General features: G+C 38.0%; 1 protein-coding gene across 1 annotated transcript in view; it reads right to left on the reverse strand.

The window, feature by feature from the left end:
- pex14 (peroxisomal biogenesis factor 14) overlaps positions 1-27109 on the reverse strand; it is a 48733-nt gene that overhangs the window by 20159 nt on the left and 1465 nt on the right. The window contains exons 2-5 of the mRNA XM_042003682.1: positions 26518-26568; positions 8640-8724; positions 2463-2588; positions 465-550 (exon numbers count right to left, since the gene is read on the reverse strand). Of these exons, the coding sequence (XP_041859616.1) occupies positions 465-550; positions 2463-2588; positions 8640-8724; positions 26518-26568 (348 nt within the window). The remainder of the gene's footprint in view (positions 1-464; positions 551-2462; positions 2589-8639; positions 8725-26517; positions 26569-27109) is intronic.

Here is a 27109-nt window from a genome sequence, read left to right on the forward strand (position 1 = left end):
CCATTCAGACTTCTTCTAACAACCACTATGGGATTAATGTCACTGGGGACAAGGGGCCTCATGAGCTCATGTTCAAGGGCTGCTAAGCCCGATAAAAACCAGGGTGATTATTTTTAGATTGTAGGTTATCCAAAAAAATGGTTCTGTGCTGTGTTGGCAATTTTTTTTAAAGAAAAAAAAATCTGTTTGAGAGGAGGGCAAGTTAAAAAGAAGGGGTTCAGATGAGATCATGCTTTGACGTACAGCAGGGCTATAACAAGACCAGAGTGATGTTACATACTACAGGGGCGCCTTCAGCTCTAATGTCGCAATTCATCATAAGCAGATGCCTAACATTTTCTATGCAATACAAGGGAGAGGCAGAACAAACAGATCTTAAGATGCAGAATAACATGTTTATCCAACATTCACTGTGAAAATAAAGTCAGTAAGGAAACAGTCAAAAAAGCCGGGATGTAACTTGCCTTGTAAAGCTGATGAAAGCCAAACGCGATGCCCATCATAATGATGGCGATGGCGCCGTAGTCTCTCCATCTGTAGCCTGCTGGACCTGGAAATGGCAACGGGTAGGTAGACCACTGATCCTTATATACAACATCATTGTAATAATATTGCATAAAAAAATGTGCCAGTGATTACAAAAAAAAAAAAAAAACGAGACATATATTGCATTATTGTGGACATTAAGTAATGTAATTTGCAGGAAGATGTCTCTAGTCTGTTTCTATGGAAAAGACATAAATGTCTTCCAATAACTTTTTTTTTTTAAAGTGGGAAAAATAAGATACAAATATAATTTGTATAAGCTCCTAAGATGAACAGGAAGGTAGGAAGGTGTGTCATTTAGAAGTTGACTGTTTAACTGAGTGACAGATAATGTGAAAGTGTGTCATTGTGCAAGCTGTCATCTGGGTAGACCAACTGTCTGTCAAAGTGGAAATTCCCCACTTAAGAAAAGCATTCAACTGAAAATGTCACTAAACAACAAACATGACTGCAGGAAATAGGTGAGTTTTCTTTTATTTACTCTGTTGAGGCCAAAATGAAAAGGAAATTATCAGAGGTTAGGTCCCTAAAGCACACCATTGATATTCTATTACAGGTCTGATTTCACATAATGGGTTATGTGGTACATGTTTACTGCCTTGAAGTAAGCATTGATCCTGTGCCTTAGCACTTGTGATTTTACATGCAAATAAAAATTAGATCCATACTACACTATATGGTATATTTTCAAGGTGAATGCCTGTTCATTTTCTGACTCAAGGGCGTGTTTCTCTGCCGCTGCAGCATTCAGTGATGGACCTGTGACCTTTCCTATCGAAAAATTTGAATCATTCTCCAACATCCATATGATAACAACATAAATTTGGGTCTTCATCAGCATTACAGCTAGAATAGATGGAATAGATGGTCACCTATCCCAGAATACCAAGCATCTGAAAGGCCTGGGAGTCCTTGGGATAGGTGGTTGACCCTGAACAAGCTTCACTGTTTCACCAGGGGTCTTCACTTGCTCTTTTCCCCCTCCTTTAAGACCTTTCATTCTTCCTCTGCCTTTCCCTTTTTCTATACCACTTCCACACTGCCATCTTCCTTTTTTATTTGGTCACTTAAGCTGTGGAACTGTGGTCTCCATCCCCCGTTTTTCCAATCTCCTCTCAAATTTATTGGGTTCAGTGGAGGCCTTCCTGTCCTTCTACCATGTGGAAATAGAGATCAGAGTATCCATTACTACGACAGAGATGGATGCGGGTCCCTGTGCACCGTCCCCATAAGAAGGACATCAAAGGGAGGTAGCCCCCTCTTTTCGGCATGACCCCCCATACAAGACTCCCCGCTCTCACCTCATTATGCTGCTCCCTCATAGCCGATTTGATATAAAACCCCCCACTATGGACGGAGAGCTGCGAGTCTCCCTAACTACATGGCCATCCCATCAACATCACTTTCATTACAAAACATGAGATGCCGGGGGAGTCAAGGACAGTGTGGTAATAAATGAGGGTGGAATACATCTGGAATCATTGTCATATGGGTTAAGCATTACGCAGACTTCATTCTGCATTGGTAAATCAGTGGACAGCACTTGCAACCTTCTGAGGTAATAAAGATACAGGTTGTGGTGTGGGGTCTCGCCAGGGCGGAACCCTCTGAAACAGAACGGAAAGATAAGCTTCTTCTGAACAATGCTGTCTCTGTGTCTGAATTCACAGTGAAGGTAAAAGTATGTAAAACATGGTTGTACTGCTTGTAGGATTCAAGTATTTGGTGGAATTTTTGGGGGTTATAATTAAAATAAGTAAGAGGGAAAATGTCTAACAGAAAACTTTTGCTAGACAAAGATCTAAGTTTTACAATATGCTTAACTAGTTCGTTTTAAGGTGTGAAAGCACACATGAATATTATTATCATATATGTGAACAGCTGTCAAAAAGGAAGAAAAGGACATATGTACTCACTGAGTGGTGCAGGAGCTATCTGAGTTGCATAAGGTGGATGCGGTAGCCCTACAGGGCCAAGAGGCAGGACTTCTTCTGTACTGCCAGAGCGCTGGATGGCCAACTCTACCTCCTCATCAGTCAGTCCTGGAATCCACACACACATCTTCAGGGTATTAAAACTATGTGCAAGTGCTGGGGCATTAAGGTGAAAATCCAAATGGCTCCTTGGCTGTAATAAAGTAACTTTAAATACTTCCCAAGCTCCTAACAACTCTTTTAAGTACGAGTATGCCAAATCTCATTCAATTTTACCAACCCTCTTTTCAAAAATGTATTTTCATTTCATAATTCAGAAATACCATTGAGACTTTCAGAGACATCCATCAAAGGAAGTGCAGAAAGGTTCATACAATGAAATTTGAAACTCTGCTAGCCTATTAACTGCCACCAAAGGCAAAGAAAATAAGACTCTGTCCACTTCTCCAGTTATATTTCCCATGTGGAGATTTCATACACCCCAGACAGTGAAAATGCATTATTTTAATTTCTTCATTGTAATGTAAATGTATTACATAATTTTGCAAATGCCAATATAATTTAATCTTCAGATCTTTTTTAATGATTTTAGTGATGATTAAATTGCAAAGGGCTCCCTGATGAAGAATCAGAGGGGAGGAGAAAAAAAATCTAATATGAACATCTCCTTTTGTGGCAGGAAAAGATTTTATTTCAGGCACCATATGCTGCTATTGCTGTGGCTCGCATCATTTAATGAGTATCTTGGTCTAAACAAAGAAAAATAATTACAACTTTTGATGAACTATATTAAAACCTAATTAACACATTTAAACAGAAAGAAGTTAAAATAAAACTAGAGACAAAGAGCCAAACCTGAAACATATTGCATTTCTCTAGATGTTGATGGATGTAGCTTACCTTGTAATGAAAATCACTTAACATTGTACCACTAAGCCATTTCTCTGGCTTAATGAAAGAAAATCCTCTTTGCAACTGAGTTTTTTACTTGATATATTCTCTCAGGATTTAAAGAATTTACACATGCTCAGAATAAATCTATCTCCATCCTTTGAGACACACTTGACACCTGGAAAGGGACCGGATGCAATGTTTCAAGAGGTGACTAAGACTAAACAGTAACTTCAAACAGTCAGATCATAACATCCTGGTACCATCCTTAATTCAGAAATCCCACTTTGAGCTGCTCATGTAAATGATAAATAGGCTGCATTTACATAGCACTTTTCAAGTTTTGTTGACCATTCAAATGCTAGCACTCCACAAGCCATATTCACCCATTTACAAACACACACACTTTTACAGCACTTCGTATTCTATACAGTATCATATATCAGCAGCCAAAAAGGTATAAACAAATTTTCTTATAATCTACTACACAGCTGATGCCAAACTGAGGTCCCTCCAGTCACCTATCTAAATGCACAAAGGAATGACCATGAAAATTGTTGAATAATTGAAGGCAAATATTGGCCAGCCTGTAGTCTACAGCAGGTCCTCCTGAGTGCCAGGAAGTGGAGAGAGCCATGTGCTGAGTTTGTGTAGTCAGACTACACTGTCAAATGAGCAATAATGTGTCCCTGGACTCCAGATTCATCTGACCACAGCAGACTACATGGTGACAGACTATTGAGTGAGACTTTCTGCAATCTCAGTTTCGCCAAATAAAGAAAAGTAGTAATACAGGGAAAAAAAATTCCTTTCACCTTGAAATGTAATGTAAATTTAACTCTACATTTAGATTGCTATTAAAATATGTACATCTTAATAGCTGTTGACACCTTTGATGTTGTTTATGCAGCAAAGGATTTAAAAAAAAAAAAAAAAAAGCATGAAATAAAACACATGGAAATTCCTTATGTCTAGTCAAAATACAGCTTACTAAGTTGTCATGTAAGCTCTGATCTGTTCATTGAGTGGAAGACGACAACAAATAAAAGAAGCCTCAGATACAAAAGAAAAAAGAGAACAAAGTGAAAGTGAGTTTTACATATAAAAGGAAAAAACAAAAAAGGGATTGTGAATTTATTATGGGTTCCAAAACCTGTGGAGTGACCCCCGGACCCCCATTTCAGATCGACCTGTGGGGAGATGAATTTTTAAGACATAAATTACACCTAATGACGACACCATAAAAAAAGAACAATAATGGAAAGCTATTCTGTATTTCATTATACTGTATTATTTGGTGCACCTGATACACGTAGTGCCTGTTTATGAGTCACAGTATTAGCAGATGCTCTGCCAAAGCATTTGCTTTGACCTTGCCATTCTCATTGGGGCATGAAATTACGGTGCTGGCACCTCGATATTACAGCTATAAATACTGTAAACTGCATATCTGGGCTACGTTTTCTATTGTCTTTCAACATAAACCTGATCGGTATTTATTTAAAGGAAAACCCATTGCTCGTCAGGTTATTTACAGCTCTATTTTCAGAGGCTCATATTCTCTGGGCATTTTTTAAGGGCAAAGAGGCAGCAAGGCTCTTACATTAAATCTATTTCTCCAATTCTGGCACTTCTAGACTTTATGGGTCAGGACCTAGCCCGGACAGCCAATTATAAAAATTGCTTACTGAAATATTTTGGGTGATAAGATGTGAATGCCTTTTTTGCTGACCTCCAAAGCTTGAATTATGAAGTTGCCCTTGGAAGAATATTACTTACATTTTGAATATAATATTTAAAAAAAAAAGCATGGCAAGGGTCATAAATAGATGGAGGTCAACGGGTTATTCAGAAAAAGTTTAACCTGTTCTACGTGCTGTTGCGACGAGAGAGGTTCTACATGCCATTATGTTCCGTACAACTGCTTTAAAATGTCACGCCCTAAATAATGACCACTCTCATAGCGTATTCATTTATGTATTAAAAAGAGGACTCTGCTCTCATTTCCCTGCTTTATCGCCTTGTACTGATGACAAAGTAGGCAAGGCCTCGGCTAGGTGGCGCCGTGGAGTAATTTATAACCACATCAATCCCTTTACCTTCTGCATAGGCCTTGGTCATTGTCATTTTTGTCCGAGAGGTGAGTCACATAACCCCACTTACAAACAGCATCCTATTAATATGTGGGACGATGAACCTTACCCTTACCTTCAAACCAGGTATGGTAATAGACAAAAAGCCTACCTGTGTCCCCCTGACCCTGGACCACCAGCCCTTTACTCAGGGTGAAATCTATTAGCATCATTTATTCAACTCAATAACAACCAGGACAGCATAAAAAACAAATAAGTAAAGCCATCATTTATATCTCACAGACAGAAAAGGCACTCTGCTGGTTTCACATTCTGTATTCATATGAGCAGCAACGATAAATGTGCACTGCGTGCTTTACCTTCTCAAACAAACCACATTCAGTTGGGCAATCAAGGAGCTGCTGAGTGATGTTAGAGCAGGGGCCACGGTCAAAGTGACACGTTGAAAGCTGGAAAATGCTGTTGACTTTGTCCTGAGAATTAGATTTTTGGGCAATTATGTATGTAACTGCTAATTGTCTGGGCTAAATGGTAGAGCCAAAATGAGGTCCAAAGCTCTTTAGTTGTTACATCTGCTAATTGTAGATGACAAAGACAGCACAATTCTCTAGATTAGTCCGTGATGCATTACATTTAACTCAAACCAAATAAAATTTACTTCAAAATTGCATCAAGATTGCTGCATGACAGTTTAAAATGCAATTCATTTCCCCACTCCTGTTACAGAAGGAAAAAGCATCTGTGGGTTTAAATCGTTGAATCAAAGTGACAAAGTTTCCACATTTCAGTCAGTTTATTCAACTTCAAGGACTCAAGAAGGGCAGCTAGAAATATTGGACTGCATAATTGCCAATTCATATGCTGAAATTGACAGTAGAAGGAAAACAGAAAATTATATTTTTCAATGAATATTGAAATAAACCACACTATTATGATCTTGTCATGAAAAAAAGGAGATGTAACCAGATAGGCTTCCTCCAGCACAGATTAGGGCACAAATGTGCGCGGAAATAATAAGCACGACTGAGATTATTGTGTAAAGATTCTGCAACATGCAATCAAAGTGGGCCCTATTTTCCCCTTCATCAGCTGTCCAGCATAAGCACCAGCAGCAAGAGGAATCCAATTTAAATCCCCCTCTACTGAGAGATGGTATTGTTTCATTTTATGTGTGCTTTGACATTTCTGGCTGTTAATATAGAGTAAAATCAAGAAGTATTTACATAAATATGACATTAAACCGTATTAGAAATTAAGACTGACACATTTTTTGTGGTGACTCGCGGATGAGGAAGATGATTGAGTTTCTGTGTCAAAAGGTGAGAGGAAAACACACGCCGGTTGCAGAAACAGAGAGCCTGTTCGCAAAAGTCTACTGTGCCTCAAGTTAAGGATGCAAGCAGTTTGCAGGCATAGAAGCACATCATTTATAAAGTTAAACTGATTTAATAATTCTGCTTTTTTGTGGACTGAGAGTAGACAATGCAAAACAGATCTGTCAATACAAAAACATAGACTATGCTTACTGTAGAGAACATGAACAGAAATGGCTCTTGCACTGAAACTATTCATATCAACAATTCATAATGACGCACAACTCATAATAGAGGAAGGGGAACTTGTGTCATTTACCTCACTGTGAAAAACCTCAATGATTTTTATCCCTCCAAGAACTGAATTTTCTTCACTTACTTTAAACTTGGATTAGTTTTGACTAAATGGCAGACTTATATCACTACAAATTCTTTTATCCTGACACAATTTCTTGTAACAAGAACGTTCAGTGATACCGCTCAAATATCAAAATTATTGTGCTGAAATTAAATCAAAAGAACAAAAAAAAATAACCTATTCAATAACTATGGGGATATGGTAAAGTTTCAAAGATTTCCAGGATCACTGATGAATAACTGTACAACTAAATTCCAGAGCAAGAATATTGCAGAGAGCTACCCAAACATACTTTGAGTAAAGTGCTTCACTGCTCAGAGCTATATGCTCTCTCTCCTTATGATCAATGTCCTCATGCAAATCGAGAGTTCTTGCTTAGATCTACAGTGGGACTGATTTTCCAAAATAAATCTGCATTAAAGCTTCATACATATTTCATGGGCTTAAAGTGTACTAAGAGCAAACTGTTTTAGCGAGTGGAGCTCCACAAATGTTGCAACAAAGCTGAAAGTGAGAAGAAAATGAGATGTAACGTGGCATTGTTTGGTGGTGATGCAGCCTTGAAAATACCAAACAGCTGATTAGAAATTCACTGTCAAGAATCAGGCTAAAAGATGAAGAAATTTCCAAAGATATTAGGAATCATTAAAGCCTTATGAGATGTATGTAGTGGCAGCCGGCAAACATGGATTTGGTTTCAGGTTTCTTTCCCCAATCGCAGAGCTTTTAGGCTCACTTTTCACTGTTTGGCTTCTCTAATGCTGCAGGCAAAGTCCCTTAGCACTGTAGAGGTAAATTCCCCTAAGTACTGAACAGTCTTGCAACCAGCTAAAATAAAAACACTCATAACAAGGAGTTTATTTGAGGTAAAGATGCACACTGTCCCTTTGCATATTGTTACTGCTCAGTCATAGACCTGCTATTCCACATTATACTGACCTGACTCTGAGTTCAGAGTAATAAAACATTTCAGCAAGTTTTATTGCAAAAATAATCTTCAATGTATTAGAAACATCTGAATGAATTGCCAAAAAAGTGAGGAGACAGCAAACATTTCAATCCTCCCTGCTCAACAAAAAAACAAACAAACAAAAAAAAAAGTCCTGGTTCATGCATTAAATTTATGATAACCATTAAATTAAGTAAAAGGGTTAAAATGCTAGAAGGCAATATTGATCATTCCATTGAAAACTCAAAGGGAGTTTGTCAATATTAATTTTCCTGAACCCAAAGGAGGATCCCAACTGGTATGTCATTTATTCACAGGGCCTGAATCACGTTCTCTGAAGCTAAATCGACCCCTTATTAGAACCCCCAGGGTAAAGAGCTATGGCTAAAACCTTTGACCCTAACAAACCAGGTTTACCAGAGGGGGGGAAAAAAAATAGAACACAGTGTCTGTATTAGTGGCTAACAGCATAACGCAAAGAAACACAAATGCATGATAATTTTATAGTTTTAGATTTTACAAATTATATTTTGTATAAATCAAGCAAATTCTCACCTTTTTTCTTCAAGAAGGCTTTCCTGGTGGCCAGAGGACTCTGACGTACTTTGGGGTTCTGTAGAAATTTTACAGCAGTGGTAATCTGGGAAGAGACAAATCTGATTTTATTCCTCATAACGACATAATGTGAGTGGAAGTAGATAAGCTGTGCAGGAAACTAATGCTTTTAACAGTACAAACAAGAGTCTAGACCTTCCTTAAGAAAAAGGTTCATTATAAATCAAGCCCTGCCAAAAAAAAAAAAAAAAAAAAAAAAAAAACCTCAAATGGATTCCATTTGATAGTTGCTTTTACGCCACCCCCCCCAACCCCCTCAACACCCAGCAGTGAAGAAAACGACCACCTGACCACTTTCCAGCTAAATGTGGGGAATGACCAAATCAGCAGTTATAAAATTAGCCCATCAAGAGTGCCGGACAAATGGAGTATGGAGCTTAATTTGCTATTACCCTCTTAAAGACAAACTTCCATTCTTAAGTGTGCAGTGGAAGAAAATCTATACTTAATGCAGAGGTGATCATTTGTATCTAATAACTTGAGAATCCTAGGCTGAAAACTTCTGTAATTCTTCCAGTTAAAAACCTGCCATGATCAAATCACCCAGCCTGACTGTTGTAATGACTTGAAACGCTAATGCACCAGAACGTTAAATAGCATCAGAACATCAGTAGTTTTAAGTGCACTGCGTTCATCGATTCTATTATGTTTTCCTTCGAGATGCACCTTAATTTTCCACCCAGTATGCATTTCCAAGAATTGGAGGGAGAAAAAAAAAGTCTTCCTCAAATGGCATTAAAACATAAATTTGAAGTGGGCGCCATGAAGTGGCGCCTCCTAAAACGGATAAATATGTAAGAACACAAGGAAAGGAGAAACACACTGGAGGGGAGGTTTCGATGACTTATTATCGCACCTGTGGTCCCCGTGATTCAATTGTAAAAGTCATCCCTCTAATAGCTTGAAAGGTTTTGATTACTCTTCTTTTCTCTTAGTGTTGAAAGACACAAAGTGATTGAGCGCCCTGCCGGTGGTAATTCATTTTGGGTAATGCATTGCATATACTATGAACCTGTTTCAATCTCAAAGAATTGCAGTTTAAACTTGTCCAATGGGCGGAGTGGCGGGGAAGAAGTTAAAAAAAAAAACAAGTTTCCTTGACAAACAGTGGAAAAGGGGAATCAAGACACAAGCGTTCTTATCAAACGCAGAATAAATTTATTTAGCTTTTCTTAGGTAGAATAGAAATACATTTAAAAGCAAAAAGAAACCAGACAGACACGCTGTATCCACAGACATTATATACAACAAATTTATTTCGAAATGATCATTACAGATCTATCAAAAAGTACCAGATTCATCTCAGGAGATGCCGCCACTATTTATTTAAGCACTAATCTACAATTTCACAGGAACATTACCGTGACCTTGATGTACACAAGGGTTATGCAAGAGGTATGGAATTTCCTGGATGTCTATATGCTAAAGCCTTATTAAAGTCAGTCACCCGGAACCTTCATTGTGACAACCAGATTAAACCATTTGCATGGTGTACCCCCAACTGATGTTCTGGGCTAAAAGATACAGTCAAAACACAGAGGAAAATATCCCTCTGATAACAAGACACAATCATTCTGTCTCTCGGCAAAACTCTCACTGTTCAAGTATCCGAGATAAAAGGCACAGTTTGCGGTAAAGGCAGAAACCAGAGATAATGAACACGCCAAAATCTAATATTCTAACTTTCATTCCAGTAAACAACAAAGTGATGTGGGGCATTTGAGAGGTAATGACCTAATAGAGAAAGAATATGCTGAATGAGCAGTCCTTGTTTACATTCCCTTAAAATTTCACTAGCACAATATTGACAAGAAAATTGTATCAATGTTAACAGGCATAAGTGTGATACCTTAGCGAGGACCGCAGCTTGCTCAGCGGCAAACTAATGAGGCAAATGTCGATTTGGTTAAAACTGTAGTGGTAGATCTTCAGGGAGAGGAAAAGTGCACTTCTTAGCAGATGACATAGATGCTTTGCACAAGTTCCATCCAGACATCTCAATCAATTATAACCACATTGCACAGATTTCATTCTTGTTATTGACTTATGGATCACCCCAGTTACAGTGTTGGGTAGCACACAACTGGGCTTTTAGGGGGGTAAGATGGATGGCAGTACAAGGCACATTTGGGCTGGCAGCATAAATGACTAAAATAAAAAATAAAAAAAAAGAGATGAGTTTTCTGTGTAGCAAAAGGAAAACCTGTGACTTTGATTTTTTATTTTTAAACAATAATTAGGATTTTTTGTAAAGCTTTCTGTAAAGCTTTGACTGCTAATGCACCATACGGTTCCATGTAAAGAGCAATAATCTTTGCAAACCAGATAACCAATAAAGTGTCAGGTAAAGCCAAAAAAGAGGTGAAAACTCAATCACTAGAAGAGATAACATTAACCAACACACTTAAAGAGAGAGAACTTGATGAACAGACAGGATTACAGAAATGTTATTGAGTTTGAATTGGACCAGACTTTGCACCGCACTTGTCTGAAAATTACAACTGTAATACCTTCAACTGTGAGAAATGAGGAAGAAATCCAATTATGTTCGAACCACACGGATGGGCGCCAGAGGGAATCCATGTAACCAGTTGTATATTTTTGCTCTAACTAGTAATACTGCTTAACTATAACATTACCACAAGACCTATGGATACTTTGCAAGGATGATTTATGGGGATTTTGGAGAAGGTGGTGAATGCGCAGTCAGGATATAGATAAATTAAAAAATAAATAAATAAGACAGTCATTCTACATTTTACATTTATTTTATTTTGGCTGGTCTATGAAGTTAGTTTAAGCTTTTGAGATGATGTGACCAAAGTTTTCGGTTTTAATTATTCAGACCAAAATAAAATAATTTAACATGCAATTATTATGAACTTAAACTGGATTTAAAAAAAAATATTCAATGATACCGCTGTGACTTTACCGTCTTAAAGATGCTGATCTTTGTGTCTGCTTTGAAACTTTTAAATGTTTTGATAGAGACACCATGGCAAACACACGTCTGAAGTGCTTATTAAACCAGTTTAGCTAATTTTCCATCCGCAGTCTTATTGGATCACCACCTTGCATGCTGCATAAGACTAAAAGAATAGGTTTCCCTCTCAATTCTTTCCATTAAAAAAATGACATTGCAATGATCAAGGCAACTCCATGTAATCTGTTTTACTAAAACATGTGCACATTTTGTGTAAAACAATGCCAAGATTTGAAAGGCATGAAAAGTTGGGCTGGGGATGCAATGGAGGGACTAAAAGGAAATCATTAGCAAGTATAGGATTCAGTCTCACTGTGAATCAATTCATTCCAAATTGCCCTGGCCTGTACATTTGTGGGGAAGTGCCCCTGATACAATAACAGACTGATAGACATGAACAAAAATTGTGTTAGGCTAGTCTCAAATTTCCCCCCCAAACACACGTTTGGAGGACCAAAAGCGAGAGAAAGTGAGACACGGCAAAAAATTAAGCTCTATATTAATTTGGTGCTTTCATGGATGATCTGCTATCAGGGGCAGCTGTCTTAAATGACTTAACCCAATACCTTCCTGATATCAGAGCCCTGCCAGAAAGGAATTAAGTTTTAATGCAATTATTGTATTTCCTTTGGTCGCCTGACTGCTTGATGTGGCCAACAGTGCTTTTTAATCTTTTTAAAAGAGCAGCTTTAAATGCCCTTCTAATTGTGACATCTTTCCCGCCTTAATGTGACCTTTAGTAGAGGAAGCAAGGCCTCATGGGAGCAGCTATGGGGAGTTATTGACCCAGAGAGACATCAGGAAGTGAGGTGCAGACCCAACCATTTAGCTTGCATTCAGTTTTTCAGACATTGCAGAAGCTTCAAGGGCTCTTCTGTAGCTGAAGAACAACTCTCTCAAAAACTGTCCAAGAACAACCTTTTTTTCTCACTTCATTGTTTCGTGCCTTTATTGTCATGTATTACTTTTTTTTTTTTTTTTTTTTTTTTTTTTTTTAGAAAAGCTTATGTGAGGAAATCAGTCATTAACAAAACTTAACTTCAGCATCCGTAAAATCTGATAAAAAAGATCTGGTGAAACATGGGTGTTTTCCCTCCTCCTCGAGCAAGCTGCAAGCTTACAGAGCACTGCTTTACATATGTACTGTAAGCATATGAATAAATATATGACAGGTTCGTGTTCAGCATTATGCTCTACAAATGTGGTCAACTGTTATTGAGTGACCCTAACTTTTGAAATTTAAAGGTCGGAGTCAACATTTCAGTGGATGAAAAAGGGGTCATGGAAAACTTCATTGACATTTGCTATGCAAAGGTTTAAAAATAACATACAACGCTGTATCAGTGTCAGAGCCATGGGCAAGACTGCAAACATGACATCAAAAGCAGATTATGCAATTTTTGTGAAGGGGGGTTGTTGGATGGAAATCAAACTTTTTTTCAAAGACCACTGCATTTACAAACCAAACTTTCCATTCGGCAGCATTTCCCTATTACATCTCTGTTATTGCAAACATGGAAAAGTTGAGTAGGTTTAGTGGCGAGAAAAACTGAAAGCTGAGCATATCAGATTCATTGTTAGTATATAAAAAAATGTGTAGAGAGAAGATAAATACGCATTAAGCAGTCTGCTAAGACAATCAGCTAAAAAGCTGCTTTGTTCCTATAGAGATGTAAGCATCTTTTATGATGGTGTAAAAGTATTATGACATTTTATGGTTTAATCTGCTTAATATGTGTGAAGATGTTATGTCATTGCCTTACTTCGTTTATATTGCACATTTAAGTGTTGATATATAAAAAAATAGGGTTAAAAAGTGTGTTATGTGTGCTTTACCTAGTTATACTTTGCTTAAAAAAAAAAAAAATAGAAAACAAAAGTTCAACTATATTTTTTACTGCCAGCAAGTGTTTTGAAAATAAAACGAAGCAACAACAAAGCGACTGATTTCTTTAGAAGACAAACATGCGACACAGTCAGTTCAAAACTCGCTTGAGAGATATGGTATAAAGCCAAGTCTGACATTTCTTAATGTGCAACTGTCAGTGGTGCCGCCCGGGGTTGCCCTTGCTAAACTAGCGAGACAGATGACTGTTTAGATAAGGACATCCCCAGTGGTGCCCTGAAAGCCCAGAGAGCCCGCATGACTGAAGAGGCACAACTCTGCCAGTGACATGTGTCTTTTAACTGCTGTGGACAAAAAAGTACTTTTCTAGCGCACATATTCCTTTTAATTCAGGTAAAAGGGCTCAAACCAAGAGTCTGGAGCTGCTCTGAGAGATGAGGGTCATCAGAGATTAACCCATGGCACTTTAGCAGTGGGGGTGCAAGAGGGGAGTCGCAGTCAAGCACAACAAACTACTTAGCTACCGCAAAACATTCCAGCCCCTTCTCAGCTGCAATCCAGTAATGGATACTTCCTCAGCTCCTCGATTGGTCAAAATGTTTTCATACAATAATTTAATTCAGAAACACATTTACAAAGCAGGAGTAATCAATTTTAATTAGTTCTTTCTTTTTTTTTTCATTCGCATAAAATTTAATGTACTGTCATCGATCTCCTTTGTTCTTTAATGCAGTGCCTTTTTCCTGTAATTCGAAGCTTTTTTTTCTTTTACAGTCAGTGATGACAATTTGTGACAAGCAGCTCTGTATGCTTTTGAGTATGGGGAGTAAGCATTTCCAAACATGAAAGTGCTACCTGTAATACTTTATATTACTGGAGCAGGTTAGAAGGTTGTTTTTTTAAAAAAAAAAAAATAAATAATTTCACATGAAAGATTTGTACAAAACAAATTATGGTAAACCACTGTCTTTTAACTGTAACTTCTAAAATTTCCAGCACTGATTTAAATCATTTAAAGATGCCAGAAATAGTTGAAAAGTTATAAAAAGTTGAAAAAAAAAACTTCAGTTGTGCATCAGCTAATTTTAAAACTATAAAAATCCATTGATGTATGAAGTGACCAATAACATAAAAAAAAAAAAAAAAAAAAAAATCTTTTTTTTCCTACAAAAATCTGCATTTTCTGAAAATACAAACACATTTTAGACCTTGTTATGGCAACATTAAGAAACACAAAGTCTCTTCTTAAAACTGACACTGCTCTGTGCATTGTCCTTCATACAATCAAGGCCCGCTGGCCTTTCACATTCAATTAGTTGATTGAGGCAAAATGCAAGCGGCACCAGCAGCAAACAACGTGAAGCTTGTGTCCGAGCGACACACCACAGAAGTTGTGTTGTGGTGTCAGGAGAAGAGCTGCCTTCGTCACAAGCAACTTACAGTGACAAGCTTATCCTCCTCTGTTGTTCCAAACTACTCCTCTCAGTGAGGAATCACCCACCCACTGAGACACACACACACACACTCTGAATACACACAGCAACGCAAGTTGAGTTTAACCACCTTGATAGGCAAATAAAAGCTGAGAGGAGGGGTGAAAATGCTGCAAGTTGGCATCAGGTTTGTGTGCATCCTTGCCAGCCTGCCAAATTGATTAATAAATCTAAAATAGAGAGGCCAGTAACAATAGAGCGAAAGGTGTCCCTTTTATTGATCAAATTATTCCGTCTTGGGTACACAGTACCATCGGATGAGACTACTACTCACAAAGACAACTCAACAGATTGTGACATTCCAGTGACATTGTAATCGTGTGTCAACTCTTCTCAAGTCAATAGGCTGAATGCACTAATCATGTGTCTTGGATCAGCAATTTCATGGTCTTCAAAGGGGGCCAGGAATTGGTGGCATGACCCTCCACACAGGGTGAGACCCCTCTTTCCTCAGCGAGCGTCACATAGAGAAATCAGAAAGGGTGGTGTTAAGGGAGATGCATGAAGGCAGGACAGAGCCAGAGAAGATGAACATCGCCATCTACTGGCCAGGGCTGGGTCAGGGTGGTGGCAAATGTTGAAGAGGGAGGAGGAAAGCCTGGCAGTTTACCCTTGCGGCCTGTCTTTCACTGAGACCTGTCAGAAACATTTAGACGCAGTTGCCAAGACAATGGGCCACACATCTACAGTGACAGACGAGTCAGAATGAAATCACCATCAAATAAGGGGGGAAACTTAAGGCAGTAGGGCTTCCCTTTTTCGATTTTAGAGAAAGAGAGCTAGAGTCTGCAACAGATCACATTAAGTGACAAAGAAAAATGTTGGCTAAATTTCTTTCTCTGGAGGCGTCCAACTACCACAAACAGTCTAGCCTCGAGAGTCGGATGATCATACAAAGACTGTGGTGCTGACAGCATAAAAAACAGGGTCATAGAGAACTTGCCTTTCATCTCATTTAGCCCATTCAGGGAGAAAACAAAGACAGCTCGTCAGATTAAATCATCATTTTTCATTTTAATCTTTGCAAAAAAAAAGTTGCAAATTGAAGAATTACCTGGGTATAAAACATTTGTGACAGCAGCATGCCCCACCTGAATATAATTAATCTTTTCTGAGAAGTTCAGAACAGACAGAATTTTCAGGTTTTGCCACATGATTGTCTGACAGACCGTGACTACATGCACGTGTACACATTCAAAGATTATTTCAAAGAAAGCAATAATTTAAAGGAAAAAAATCCTCCCTTCATTTCATGTCTTGTAAAATGACTAAACTCAATAGATAAAAAGACAAGAACCAAAAGAAAAAATTAGTAATCAAAAAGGAATGTTACACGTCACTGCTGCACAGCGCCCATACTTTTTCTGAGTGTGTGACAACTGAAGGCAGAGGTCGAAGTTTAGGCGTTGACACCCATCTTCGCTCCACACTGAGTCACATGGTGGTGGTGGTGGGGGGAGAATAGATGTTTTACCAGCCTCCACCAGAAGAATGAGGAAAGGAGACGACCCACAGTGAACCACTATAATGTCACACAGGGTGGCGTGTTACAGCAAAGGGGCTGAGTTGGCAAGCAGCTCAGCAGCAGACGCACACCTGTTCTGACATTTTATGTTGACCTTGACACAGAAAACACATGACAATGCCACTCTCTGCATTTCAAAAGTACAGGCTGTTTTTTTGAAGCCCCTTCACTTCTCCTTTTCTCATCCCCATGATACCTAAAACCACTTTCCACACACTTTAAGAGCCTTGACAGAGCACTACAGCTGTATGGACAAAGAGGCAGGAGAACACTTACATGTTTAGAAAAAAACATAATTAATTTTCTAAGGAAAAGCAGTCTTTTTAAGATGAGACATACAAATATATACCAGGGTTATTTAGGGTCAATTAAAGAGTGCTGGCATCCATCTGTTGTGGCTGACTCTTTTAAAGGTCTGTAGGTCACCAATACCTCAGTTTAAGTCCACAGTATGAACAATCTGGCGTTGACAGTGGCCTCATCCTCTCCTCTCTATATATATCATCTCCTTCTCACCCTTTCTTTTGAAGTTTTTGACAAAGCTACAATCTAGCCATCCATCTACCATTTTAATCAAAGAGAAAGCAAAGTGCTGCTGCCAGGAGAGCTGCACACAAAAACAAATGTGATCTTCTTATTAATCACTGCATTAACAAGAAGTTGACAATCTTGATGCACATGCCATGGAGGAGAGCCAGTCCAGGTGTGGGATAATTGTCAGCTGTGCCAAGGGCTACGGTGGCGTTTTCACCGTGCTAACCTGTGTTTCACTACGGCTCTACACTTGTGTCCAACCTTAATGATAGCTTCTGCAGTCATTTTGCTGAAGAGATGCAAGCACGTCTTGGCAATGATTTCTGTATGCTGGCTGAAGCACACTATGGATGAGGGTGGATCGGAGAAAGTAAGACAGCTGAGATTTAAAGATGCATGTGGAAAGAGGAATTTAATTGAAATGGGGAAGAAAAAAAAACATTAAAAGCACATCCAAGGTATGCAAGCTCTCTGAGAAACAAGTCCATACAACAAACTTTTTAAAAAAAATGCAGAGTAGCCAGAACAATGACTTGTCAAGACAGAATCTTGTCAGAAATGATTCACATGCAGCACATATAAACTCTAGCAGGTGAAGATGATTTTACTGTGAAAGTTTTAATTTACTGGGAAAACACTCTTGAACCATAAGCCTTAAGTAGGGCTAATCAGTGCAATAAAGTGCTGTTTTTAAAAGCATGTTTTATCTCAGTTCGTGTATTCTGTCATTTCCATTTTAGCTTAGGGAGTAACACACTAACACTTTTTTTTTTCAGATTCCCCAGATAAAGCCACAATCTCAGGGTGCCACACACAGAGAAACGCAGAAAATCCCATTAGCATTTCGCTTTCATTATTTTTAATCAAACCCAGAAAACTGACACATATTAATTAATATCCATTACCAGTTGTTTTTTTTTTCTTTTTTTTTTTTGCCCCTCTCCCAGAGAAGACGTTCGGGGGGAAAAGACGCAATTAACTTAACAAAATAATCAAAAAAATTGGTACAGAAATCTCTGATAAATGTCATGAGAGGTCCCATCTAAATGTAAGAAGTGTAATACATTCTTGCTGTCATATTCCATTAAACTGCTATTACAGTCTTGATAGAACTATTAGTCACTACATTATTAATAACATTAATGTATTTACATTTTTGGTGTACAAGCCTGCTTTCATGTCATAATTTATGAAGGCAACTACAGATATGTTATAAAGTTCCCCATCTGAGCTCTTTTGTGTTTATTATTGATTGTGAAAACAGTCAAAATCCCAAATCTAATACCCCTTCCCACTTCCCCCCAACCCCTTAATGTATTGGAGTGGGCTGTTTACATTAAAGGACTGGAATAAAGTGCATTTACATCTGAAGCATAAGTTCATAATTTACATTCCAACATTTATTAGAGGTGACAAACGAGCATTTGGTCCACTCGTGCTTTTCCACAATGCAGCACTCATTCAATCCATATAAATTACAGCTGGGCTATGGAGTGCAAGAGCAAATTATTTTATTATATGAATGCATGTATGACTCTATAGGGGGTTACTAAGACAAACAGGGAATTACTTGATTAGGCCAACTGTGGTTAACAAAGAAAGAAATATGAGACTTAAGTGTTTGGCCAATCATAAGTTTAGCATAAATGTTTGGCCCTTAGTCAAAAATCTCAAATACACAGATCTAAGTGTAGAAGCTTTAGATTGCTGTGTTACTTTGATTCACTGTATTACTCTTTTTCACAGTATAGACTGCCCTTTTAAGCATTGCTGTTTCAATAGCTTATCCTTTGTTGGCACTAATATTATTCAATTAAAAGAAACTTGCCTAAAAGGCAGTATTATATTACATAATTAGACAGGGAAGCATTTTCAGAAGTGTAGTTACAAATGCACTGAGGGGATCCCAGCATTTGAACAAATATCTGGTGCTGTAGGGGAGCTTGCCGACAAATTAACAGCTAATAACTTACTGGGAAGCCAGATAAAAAGAGAGAGAGAAAAAAAAAACCTTCCCCAAAGTGTCAATTACAAATAATTTTTCCTCTGATTTCCACACTTGTGAAAGCATGATACGCTAAAGGCATTTTGAATAGTGAGCAAAAATTGCCTGTTGTTCTTTTTTTTCTTCTTTTTTTATTTTTATTTGCACTCTGAATTCAATCTGTGAGAAATAATTCCACCTGAGCAGCAGGACTGTTTAGCATGGCTCTGAGAGCATTAGTATATGGCTCCCTTGTGAGAGAATGAGCAGGTCTGAGAGGAGACAGGCAGACAGGTGCAGGGGCAGGGGAAACGAAGAGAGATTCAATCAAATTCATGTTCATTAAAATCAGAGGACATCACAAAAATTAGAAAGATGCTGACAAATCAAAGGGTCTCAGTACCTGAATTACCATAGTCATTTACTTATTAAAGCCAGGATGCTTCCTGTCAATCAAGAGCCATCACATTCCCTATTTGCGGCGGAAAGCCGCCGTAATTGCTTCTCATACTAATCAACACAACTTGTGTAATTATGCCTTGAAAGTGACATTGGAGGCTGAGAGCGATGTGAGCAGTCTTGACAGCGGAGACATCTCAGATTCATCGGGAGATTTTCAGCCTCGCTGCAAGGAGACAAGCCACGCTCAGACCAAGTTACTCACTCAAGCAGTTTACAACCATAAACACAAAGAAAAGACGATAAATCAAGCTGAAGTAATTACAAAGCAGAATGGAGAGTATAAAGGAAGCTTAGCTCAATAAGACCACTTTCCCAAGTATATTGAGGCAAAATGACTACACTGTAATTAAACTGGGGTCGTATTTCTATCATTTCTTAAGTAAACATATTGTGACAGTTCACTAAATTGTGGGAGAATAGGAAATTACAGCTCTGTTACCAAGCTGTTTACATTAATATGCTTGCTGTAACAAAAACCCTACAAATAAAGTCCTAAGTATTCATTAAAGTTTATTGAATTCAGCTTAATCATAGACTTTACATATGTCTCCAAAATGAACTTTGTATAAAACTAGCTTCGACATTCCTGTGAGCATTGCAAAGCTATCCAAACCATATTCCCAGGCTGCATCTGTCACCCGTCACACTGCGGCCTGGCTCGAAGGTCAGAGTGAGGTCAAAGTACTGCAAATCAAGATCCCTGAGCTAGGACACGAAACTATGTTCTTAAAATATACGACTGACTGATATACAGTTTCTACAGCTTTTATCTTCTTTTAATGTGATGATTTTCAGGGATTTTAAGGCCTTTCAATGCTTTGAACCAAAACAAAAAAAAAATACTAAATAAAATGCTATTGTATGGGTTGGCAACGTAGATCAAGTCCAGCTAAGCAGACGAGGCAGAAACCACAAAATGAAAATAATTCATAAAACGGGTTGGACTCATCTGTGCTCATCATTTTCAAAGCGGTGGGTGGAACCACTGCAAAAAAAAAAAAAAAAAAAAAAAAAGTCAACAACATCAAAAAGAAGTCAACTGATAATTCTGGCACACTATGAGTGGAATAAGCTTAATGATTTAATCTGCAAACAGAAAGAAGAGAAAAGATTTATGGTTCATATAAAAGTTCAAAGACTGAAAAACCAAAATCCCTGTCTGTGTCATTCCTCACTCATGACCTCCAAACTTAAGCACATGTTGAAGACAAAGCGATAAAATGCTCTTTTGTGGTGCAATGAGCAAAACAAGTACAGTTACTGACACAGAAAACAGAGGCTTTTACAGGAAAAGCCTGTGTGATTCACCCCCTGCGTTCAACTCTAATGAGTCAAAAAGTGTGACCTGCACTTAAACAAGAAGTCACAGCCAGAAGCTGTAAACTCATTTTCCCCATCCAAGCCAGCAACGTAGGCAGGACCTGGAAGATGTGCTCCGAGCATGCACGATAAATCTGACGTGAAATCATAATCATAAAAGCAATTAGCTGACCCTGCGCCACTCGTCCTTGGACATGACAGTGAGAATTCATACAGAGTCCTCTAAGGAGGCTGGCAGCAGGGTTGGGCGAGGAGGGGAAAAAGTGCAACACAGCAACAATAAAATGGAGGGCCCTTCCTGTGTCATTAACCACTGAAACAAACAGCGCATGATACACAATAAGTGCTGTGAAACAGAGAATTGAGCTTTTATGCTTTTCAAAGAGAAAACTTAACCACGACTGCTGAATCAAACTGAACCGTGCAGATGTTTCTTTTGCAAACTATGAGCATTGGTAACACAACTATGCTACACAGTTGTCATACATTACATTCCTCGTCCTCAGCCCCCAATGTTAATACATTTTTCAGATAGCATTCAATAATGATGTCACTTATTCAAAATTAAACAACAGAAATATGAAAATAGACGCTTCCAACAAATGCCTTTGATCAGTGCTGTGCAGAGCATGCAGCGTGTTTACAGAAAACATGACAAGAGCCAAAAATCAGTTCATCAAATCATTTTGGCCTTTTCTTTTAAGGACTGTGCTACAATTGGAGAAATATCTCTTCTCACAACCTTGCTTGCTCACAGAGTTTCTCACCACTCAGTAATTACAGCCAGGCTGAACAAGTGGCTGCCACCTAGTGACCGTCTTCCTCAATAATCATGAAATATTTCTATGGCTCGTGCCCCCACTCGGACCATAACTCTCCTTTACTGCAGACAGCTCCAATAAAGGATTACAATTACAATTAAAGTAATGAGCAAAGAGGAAAAGAGGAAAATCTCAGAGAAGGTTCCCTTGACTAACTAAATGGTAGCCTAGTTTCTTGACAGAATGGAGTTACCATACAAGACTCATTACCGACTCTCATTTCTTATTCTGCCCCAATAATTAATTTGGAGCATGTTGAAACCTGGAGTTCTCAAAAATTAAAATAATGGCTTTAAAAGTGATGAATGTGAAATGAATTGATGTATGAATTCTCAGATAAGATATTACACTCTTGTTATTTTTTGCTTTATGGTGGGTGACATTTCTTTCCATTTTTCTTTTTTTTATGAGTGAAAAAAGTTCATTGAAGGATGCGAAAAGCAAAGAAACTGCATGTGGAATAAACTGGTGATAAAAAAAAATGATCTCTTCACATTTTTATGAGTATGAATAAAAAATCATTAAAACAAAAGAGTCAAAGCCCAAGAGTAACCTTTGACTTCTGGGCATCACCACTGTAACATTTGTGTTAATTGAAGTAAAGACAAAAAAAATAAAAATAAATAAGAGAACATATGAACAACACCTGTGTCCCAGCAACTCATGGGGCTCAGCAAAAGCGCCGTCAGGGATGAGGAGCTCAAATGTGAACAAAAACAACCACAGAACAATATAGAGATACAGTAACTGTAATGGCGCCACCATGCCTTTGGCCACATCATTTCCTGGTGGCCTGGTCACTACTAACCAGCCAGGTCCTCCACAATGCCTTCACTTCACACAACATTCCCCCTCTAAAGTAACATGGCTATATTGTAGCAGAGGGACTACGGAAACTTGAAGACTGCTGAGCCAAAACAGATCACTTCAAAGCGGCTTATTTAACGCTTGCTAAATTTTTCATCACAGTCGCTTAATATCCTGGGGAAGCAGAGCTTTTGAAGTTGCTGTGAGACCGGGGATGTTCTTCTTACAATTCTTTTTCTCCTCCCTCTGCTGTACTAAAATCCCCAAACCTAAACACATAACACACACCCAGTTCACGCTATCTATGCCTACATGCACACAATGACTAACTGTGCAAGTGGTACAGATGCACCTCCTGCACATATAAACCACATGCATGCATACCCACAAATAAAAACACATTCAATCATTTGGGGCCGCGATACTTTTTCAGGGTACACAGAGTAAATAACAGGCTTAATGCTACCAAGGATACCCAAAAGTATAAGAACTGTATTTGAAGAAGGGTTAACTCTTTAATTCAGATCAACTTCACACCCATGAGGCTTTTCATATACATGAAGTGGAACAGAAAAGGTTATGATTTCTGGCTGTATTTATCTTTGTTTATGCTGAGCATAGAGAATAAAATTTCCCTGGAGACACGCCGATCTCTGCATATGTACAGTTGCACACTTGTCAATTTTCATGCAGTCAAGTGCGCGATGAGATTAGTCAAAGTTCATATAAAAATGTCTTAAATGCAACAGACTCATGGCTAAAAGACAGACATGACTTTTTCCATTTTTTTCTAACTTTTTAAAACTTTAGTAACTATATAATTAACCGATTACTCTGGAAACAATTAGCATTTTTAGAAATAAGTGTAACTAAAGCCATAATCTTCATAGAAACCATGCAAACAGTAATAATTCACTTAGATGACATGCAACATTCACGCCCATTCATTGCTTTCAGACTGGCTGAACATTTCTGTGCTATTCCCTGTCAAGCTTAATGCTAACTGAGCATGTTCACATAATGCCATCATTTCCATGACACTCAACATCATTTTATTTTATTCTATTAAATGCTGGTGAATATTAGTTATAAAAGTGGAAGTGAACACTTTTATTATGTAAAAAAAAAAAATCAGGTTTTAAGAGTATATTTCCAAATACTGATTAAATTTTAATCTATTGGCAAAAATCAGTTGTGCAGAATGGTGTAAAAATAAGATTCATTCTGATTTTATTATTTTATAATAAATATTTTAAATACCAATTAGAGCTGGGCGATATGAACTAAATCTTATATCTCAACATATTTTACCTGAATCGCGACATGCGAGATATATACATACATATATATATATATATATATATATATATATATATATATATATATATATATATATATATGTTTTTTTATTTATTTATTTAATTTTTTTTGTTTGTCAAGTAACCTAAAAGACAGTTCTAATTTACAGCACATGTGCATTAAAACAGCTGACTGAAATTAAAGTACCTTTATGTTAAATTAAATGCTCCTAAAAGAAAGTAAATTAAAAATACTTTTCAATGACCATGACAAAAATACAGCTGTGCAAAATGCAAAACAAAAGATGCTTTTAACTCAAAACAAGGTATCTCAATATAAATGATATTCCCTCCTTCTTTACTGCGTCTGGTAAAATCTTGAAATATTTGAAAATCTCAATATATTGCCCAGCCCTAATAACGATACAATACTGGTCAACCTCCTCACCATTCTGCCATGTTGTGTACACCCATGTTACTGGCCCAGAAGGGAAAAACCAAACACTTATTCTAAAGCAGGCTATTTGCATTATGTGCATACTTTTTCCTACACAAATGGCCATTTATAATGCCACATATTACTAAATTAAACACAGTGGAATTGTAATAAGTTAGTCATGATAGTTTTTCATGTGTTTAAGAATCTATACTATGTTTTTTAATTGCACTGAAATAAGTTAAATTTACATACTAAACTCACAATTATACTATTTTAACTTGTTTAGTTTCACATCACAACATACACCTGTGTCATTGTCTCTTTAATGCTGACATATTTTTTTCACTTTTTTCATGCAGCCAAATGATCTATAAATCCATCCAAACACATGCCAGCACTGAATGTAGGTACTGTATTTAGGTGTGGATTTAAATACATGTGGAATGATCACAGTGTGTCACTGGGAGAATGCATAAAGACTGGGGGAAATACCAGCAACAGTCTGTAAGGGGTAATAGCCCCGGCAAGGATGAGTAAAAGGTGGAGAGGGGGGGAGGGGGGCTGTAGACGGAGAGAGTCGGGGTGCAAACAGCAGCGCCAGAGGCAACAGCAGCGGCTGGAAGCGACTGGTGTACCAGTCAACCGTGCAACACACACTCTTCCTAAATGCAGGTCCAGAGCTGCCCCTCTGGGTCGTATGGCAGCAGAGGCTGTGGCAACGGCCTCTGAGCTGGGCCCTCTTGCCACTGAGGAGAACCCATGACGTGCAGTGTGCCAGGGCCTGCTGATCTGGGTGAGGTGAGTCAGAACCTGTTAAGATGACTGGTGTCCCCAGTCTGACACACTGGCTTGTTTGACATGGCCATGTGCACATGAATGTTACACTAATGTGTGTGTGTGTGCTCCCTTTCTCTTGTCCCTCCCAACCCTGCCAGCACTCCCTTTCCTCTCATCCAGATAAAATCCTTTCAGACACAAATTTCAATTATTCACCTCATCCAAATAATGCCATGTGACAAGAATTATCCCTACTGTAATAATCCACTTAACTGGGAAAGAGCAGCTCATCAAAAAGAGAAAAGAGAAAAGGGTCTGGAAGTGAAGGTGGTGGTGGGACTTGTCAACCAGTCTCGAATCAGGACCCTTGTAACAAGAATTTCTTCCCTTTTTAAGGAGGCAGTCTTCAAGCGCACTGGGATGATGAAATTGAAGTAAATTGAAAGAAAGCCTGGGAGAATGCTCCCACAATCAATAAACCCAGGATTAAATTAGCCTTGGCATGAAGGGATGATGGGGGGAAGATGAAGAGTGAATGGTAGAGAATGACATTGAGACATGCAGGCTGAACAATACAGCACTTCTCAAACCTGAAAGCCGCGCTCATACAAGGACAGTAAATGTACCTGGGATGTATTCCACCCCATTTAGCAATGAAACAACACTATAAACACTTCCCTATACAGGTTATTAAAAACGCCTGTTTATCCTTGTTAAATGTTACCTTTTGTTAGTATTCACAACTTGAACTGCTTATTTAACTGGCACAGTAGCCTATCAAGTACAAAGCCACTGCTTACTGACATCTTGCCTGAGACATCTCTCTTAAACATACTGTTTCAACCAATGAGTTGAAATAAAAATCCTATTTAGACCCGTTATAGGGAACCCCAATCAAAATCTCCCTAAAAGCACAACAAAGACGTGTGGTCAGTGTTTAATGCTATTCATGATTAAAGCTACTGTTGCTGTTAAAATACACTCTTTTTTTTTATCCTTTCTCCTCTGCAAAGACAAGAAACATAAAGTTCACTTTCATTATGGCTCAGGAACATCAGTGTGTCTAAAGTAACTGTCTGCTAATTGGAATTCTCTTACACTGTATCTCCCTGGGGAATGTGTAATTTCATCTGATTAACTAAATACTAGTTACCAAGGCTTAAGGATAAATTCAATTTCATTTCATTTCTTTATGCATTTCCAGAAAACTTTTTAATTTGTAGCAAATACAACAACCACAGATTTTAAGCATACAACTATCCCAAAGAGACTGGTTAATGAAATTAGCTTTTTGTTGGGTAAAATGTTGCAGGTTCTGGAAAATAACGATTGTGAATCATGGCATGTGGCATATGTATCAATATATGAAGCAAATTTTTTTCTTATAATGTAAAATGTAATAACAGTGACAACTGAGCTAGAAAACTGTCTAATTTAGACTTACATCAAATAATCATTACTTTGTGATTCTTTGTCCTTACTGCCAGCCTCATTAATCAAGACATCTGTACTGAATCCTGAATCCTTACCAGTGCTTCTCTTGGGTGAGCTGCTCCATCTTCTCCAGGTGGAAGGCCAGGCTGTGAACATAAACATTACTTGTATTAGAGTGCCATCTACTGGTGACCAGAGGTAGTGTTGATTTACAATTTAGCAACCGAGAACTGGGGGAAACAGTAAAAAAAAAGGTAAATTTAGAGTACTTTAAACAAGTCTTGCCCCATCTTCCCGTACTGAGCATAAAAAAATTAAAACCTAGATTAAGGTAAATACATATTTTTGGATACAATTATACACCTATATTTGGACTCTTGACACTTTTGTTATTAATCTCACAGTAAATCAAAACATATTCAGGTTTTAATGTGTTCAGACTCTTCCCTTCTCTTTAAGGGTATTTACATTAAAAGTGGAGGGAGAGTTTAGGAAATGCCCATTTAAAACTTTATTAGGAGCTCAAATCTTGTCAGGCAATAGATTAAATAGCTGTTTAATGGATTTGGACAGACTTTATTTAATTTGTCTTTAGCTAAGTAGTAAAAAAAAATGTCTGGAATTAATTTTAAGTGTGGCATCTCCATTTGTGGATTATGTCTCTGTGAACGGACAATGTGGAATCAC

This window comes from Melanotaenia boesemani, chromosome 13 (genome assembly GCF_017639745.1).
Source record: "Melanotaenia boesemani isolate fMelBoe1 chromosome 13, fMelBoe1.pri, whole genome shotgun sequence".
Classification (NCBI taxonomy): Eukaryota; Metazoa; Chordata; class Actinopteri; order Atheriniformes; family Melanotaeniidae; genus Melanotaenia; species Melanotaenia boesemani.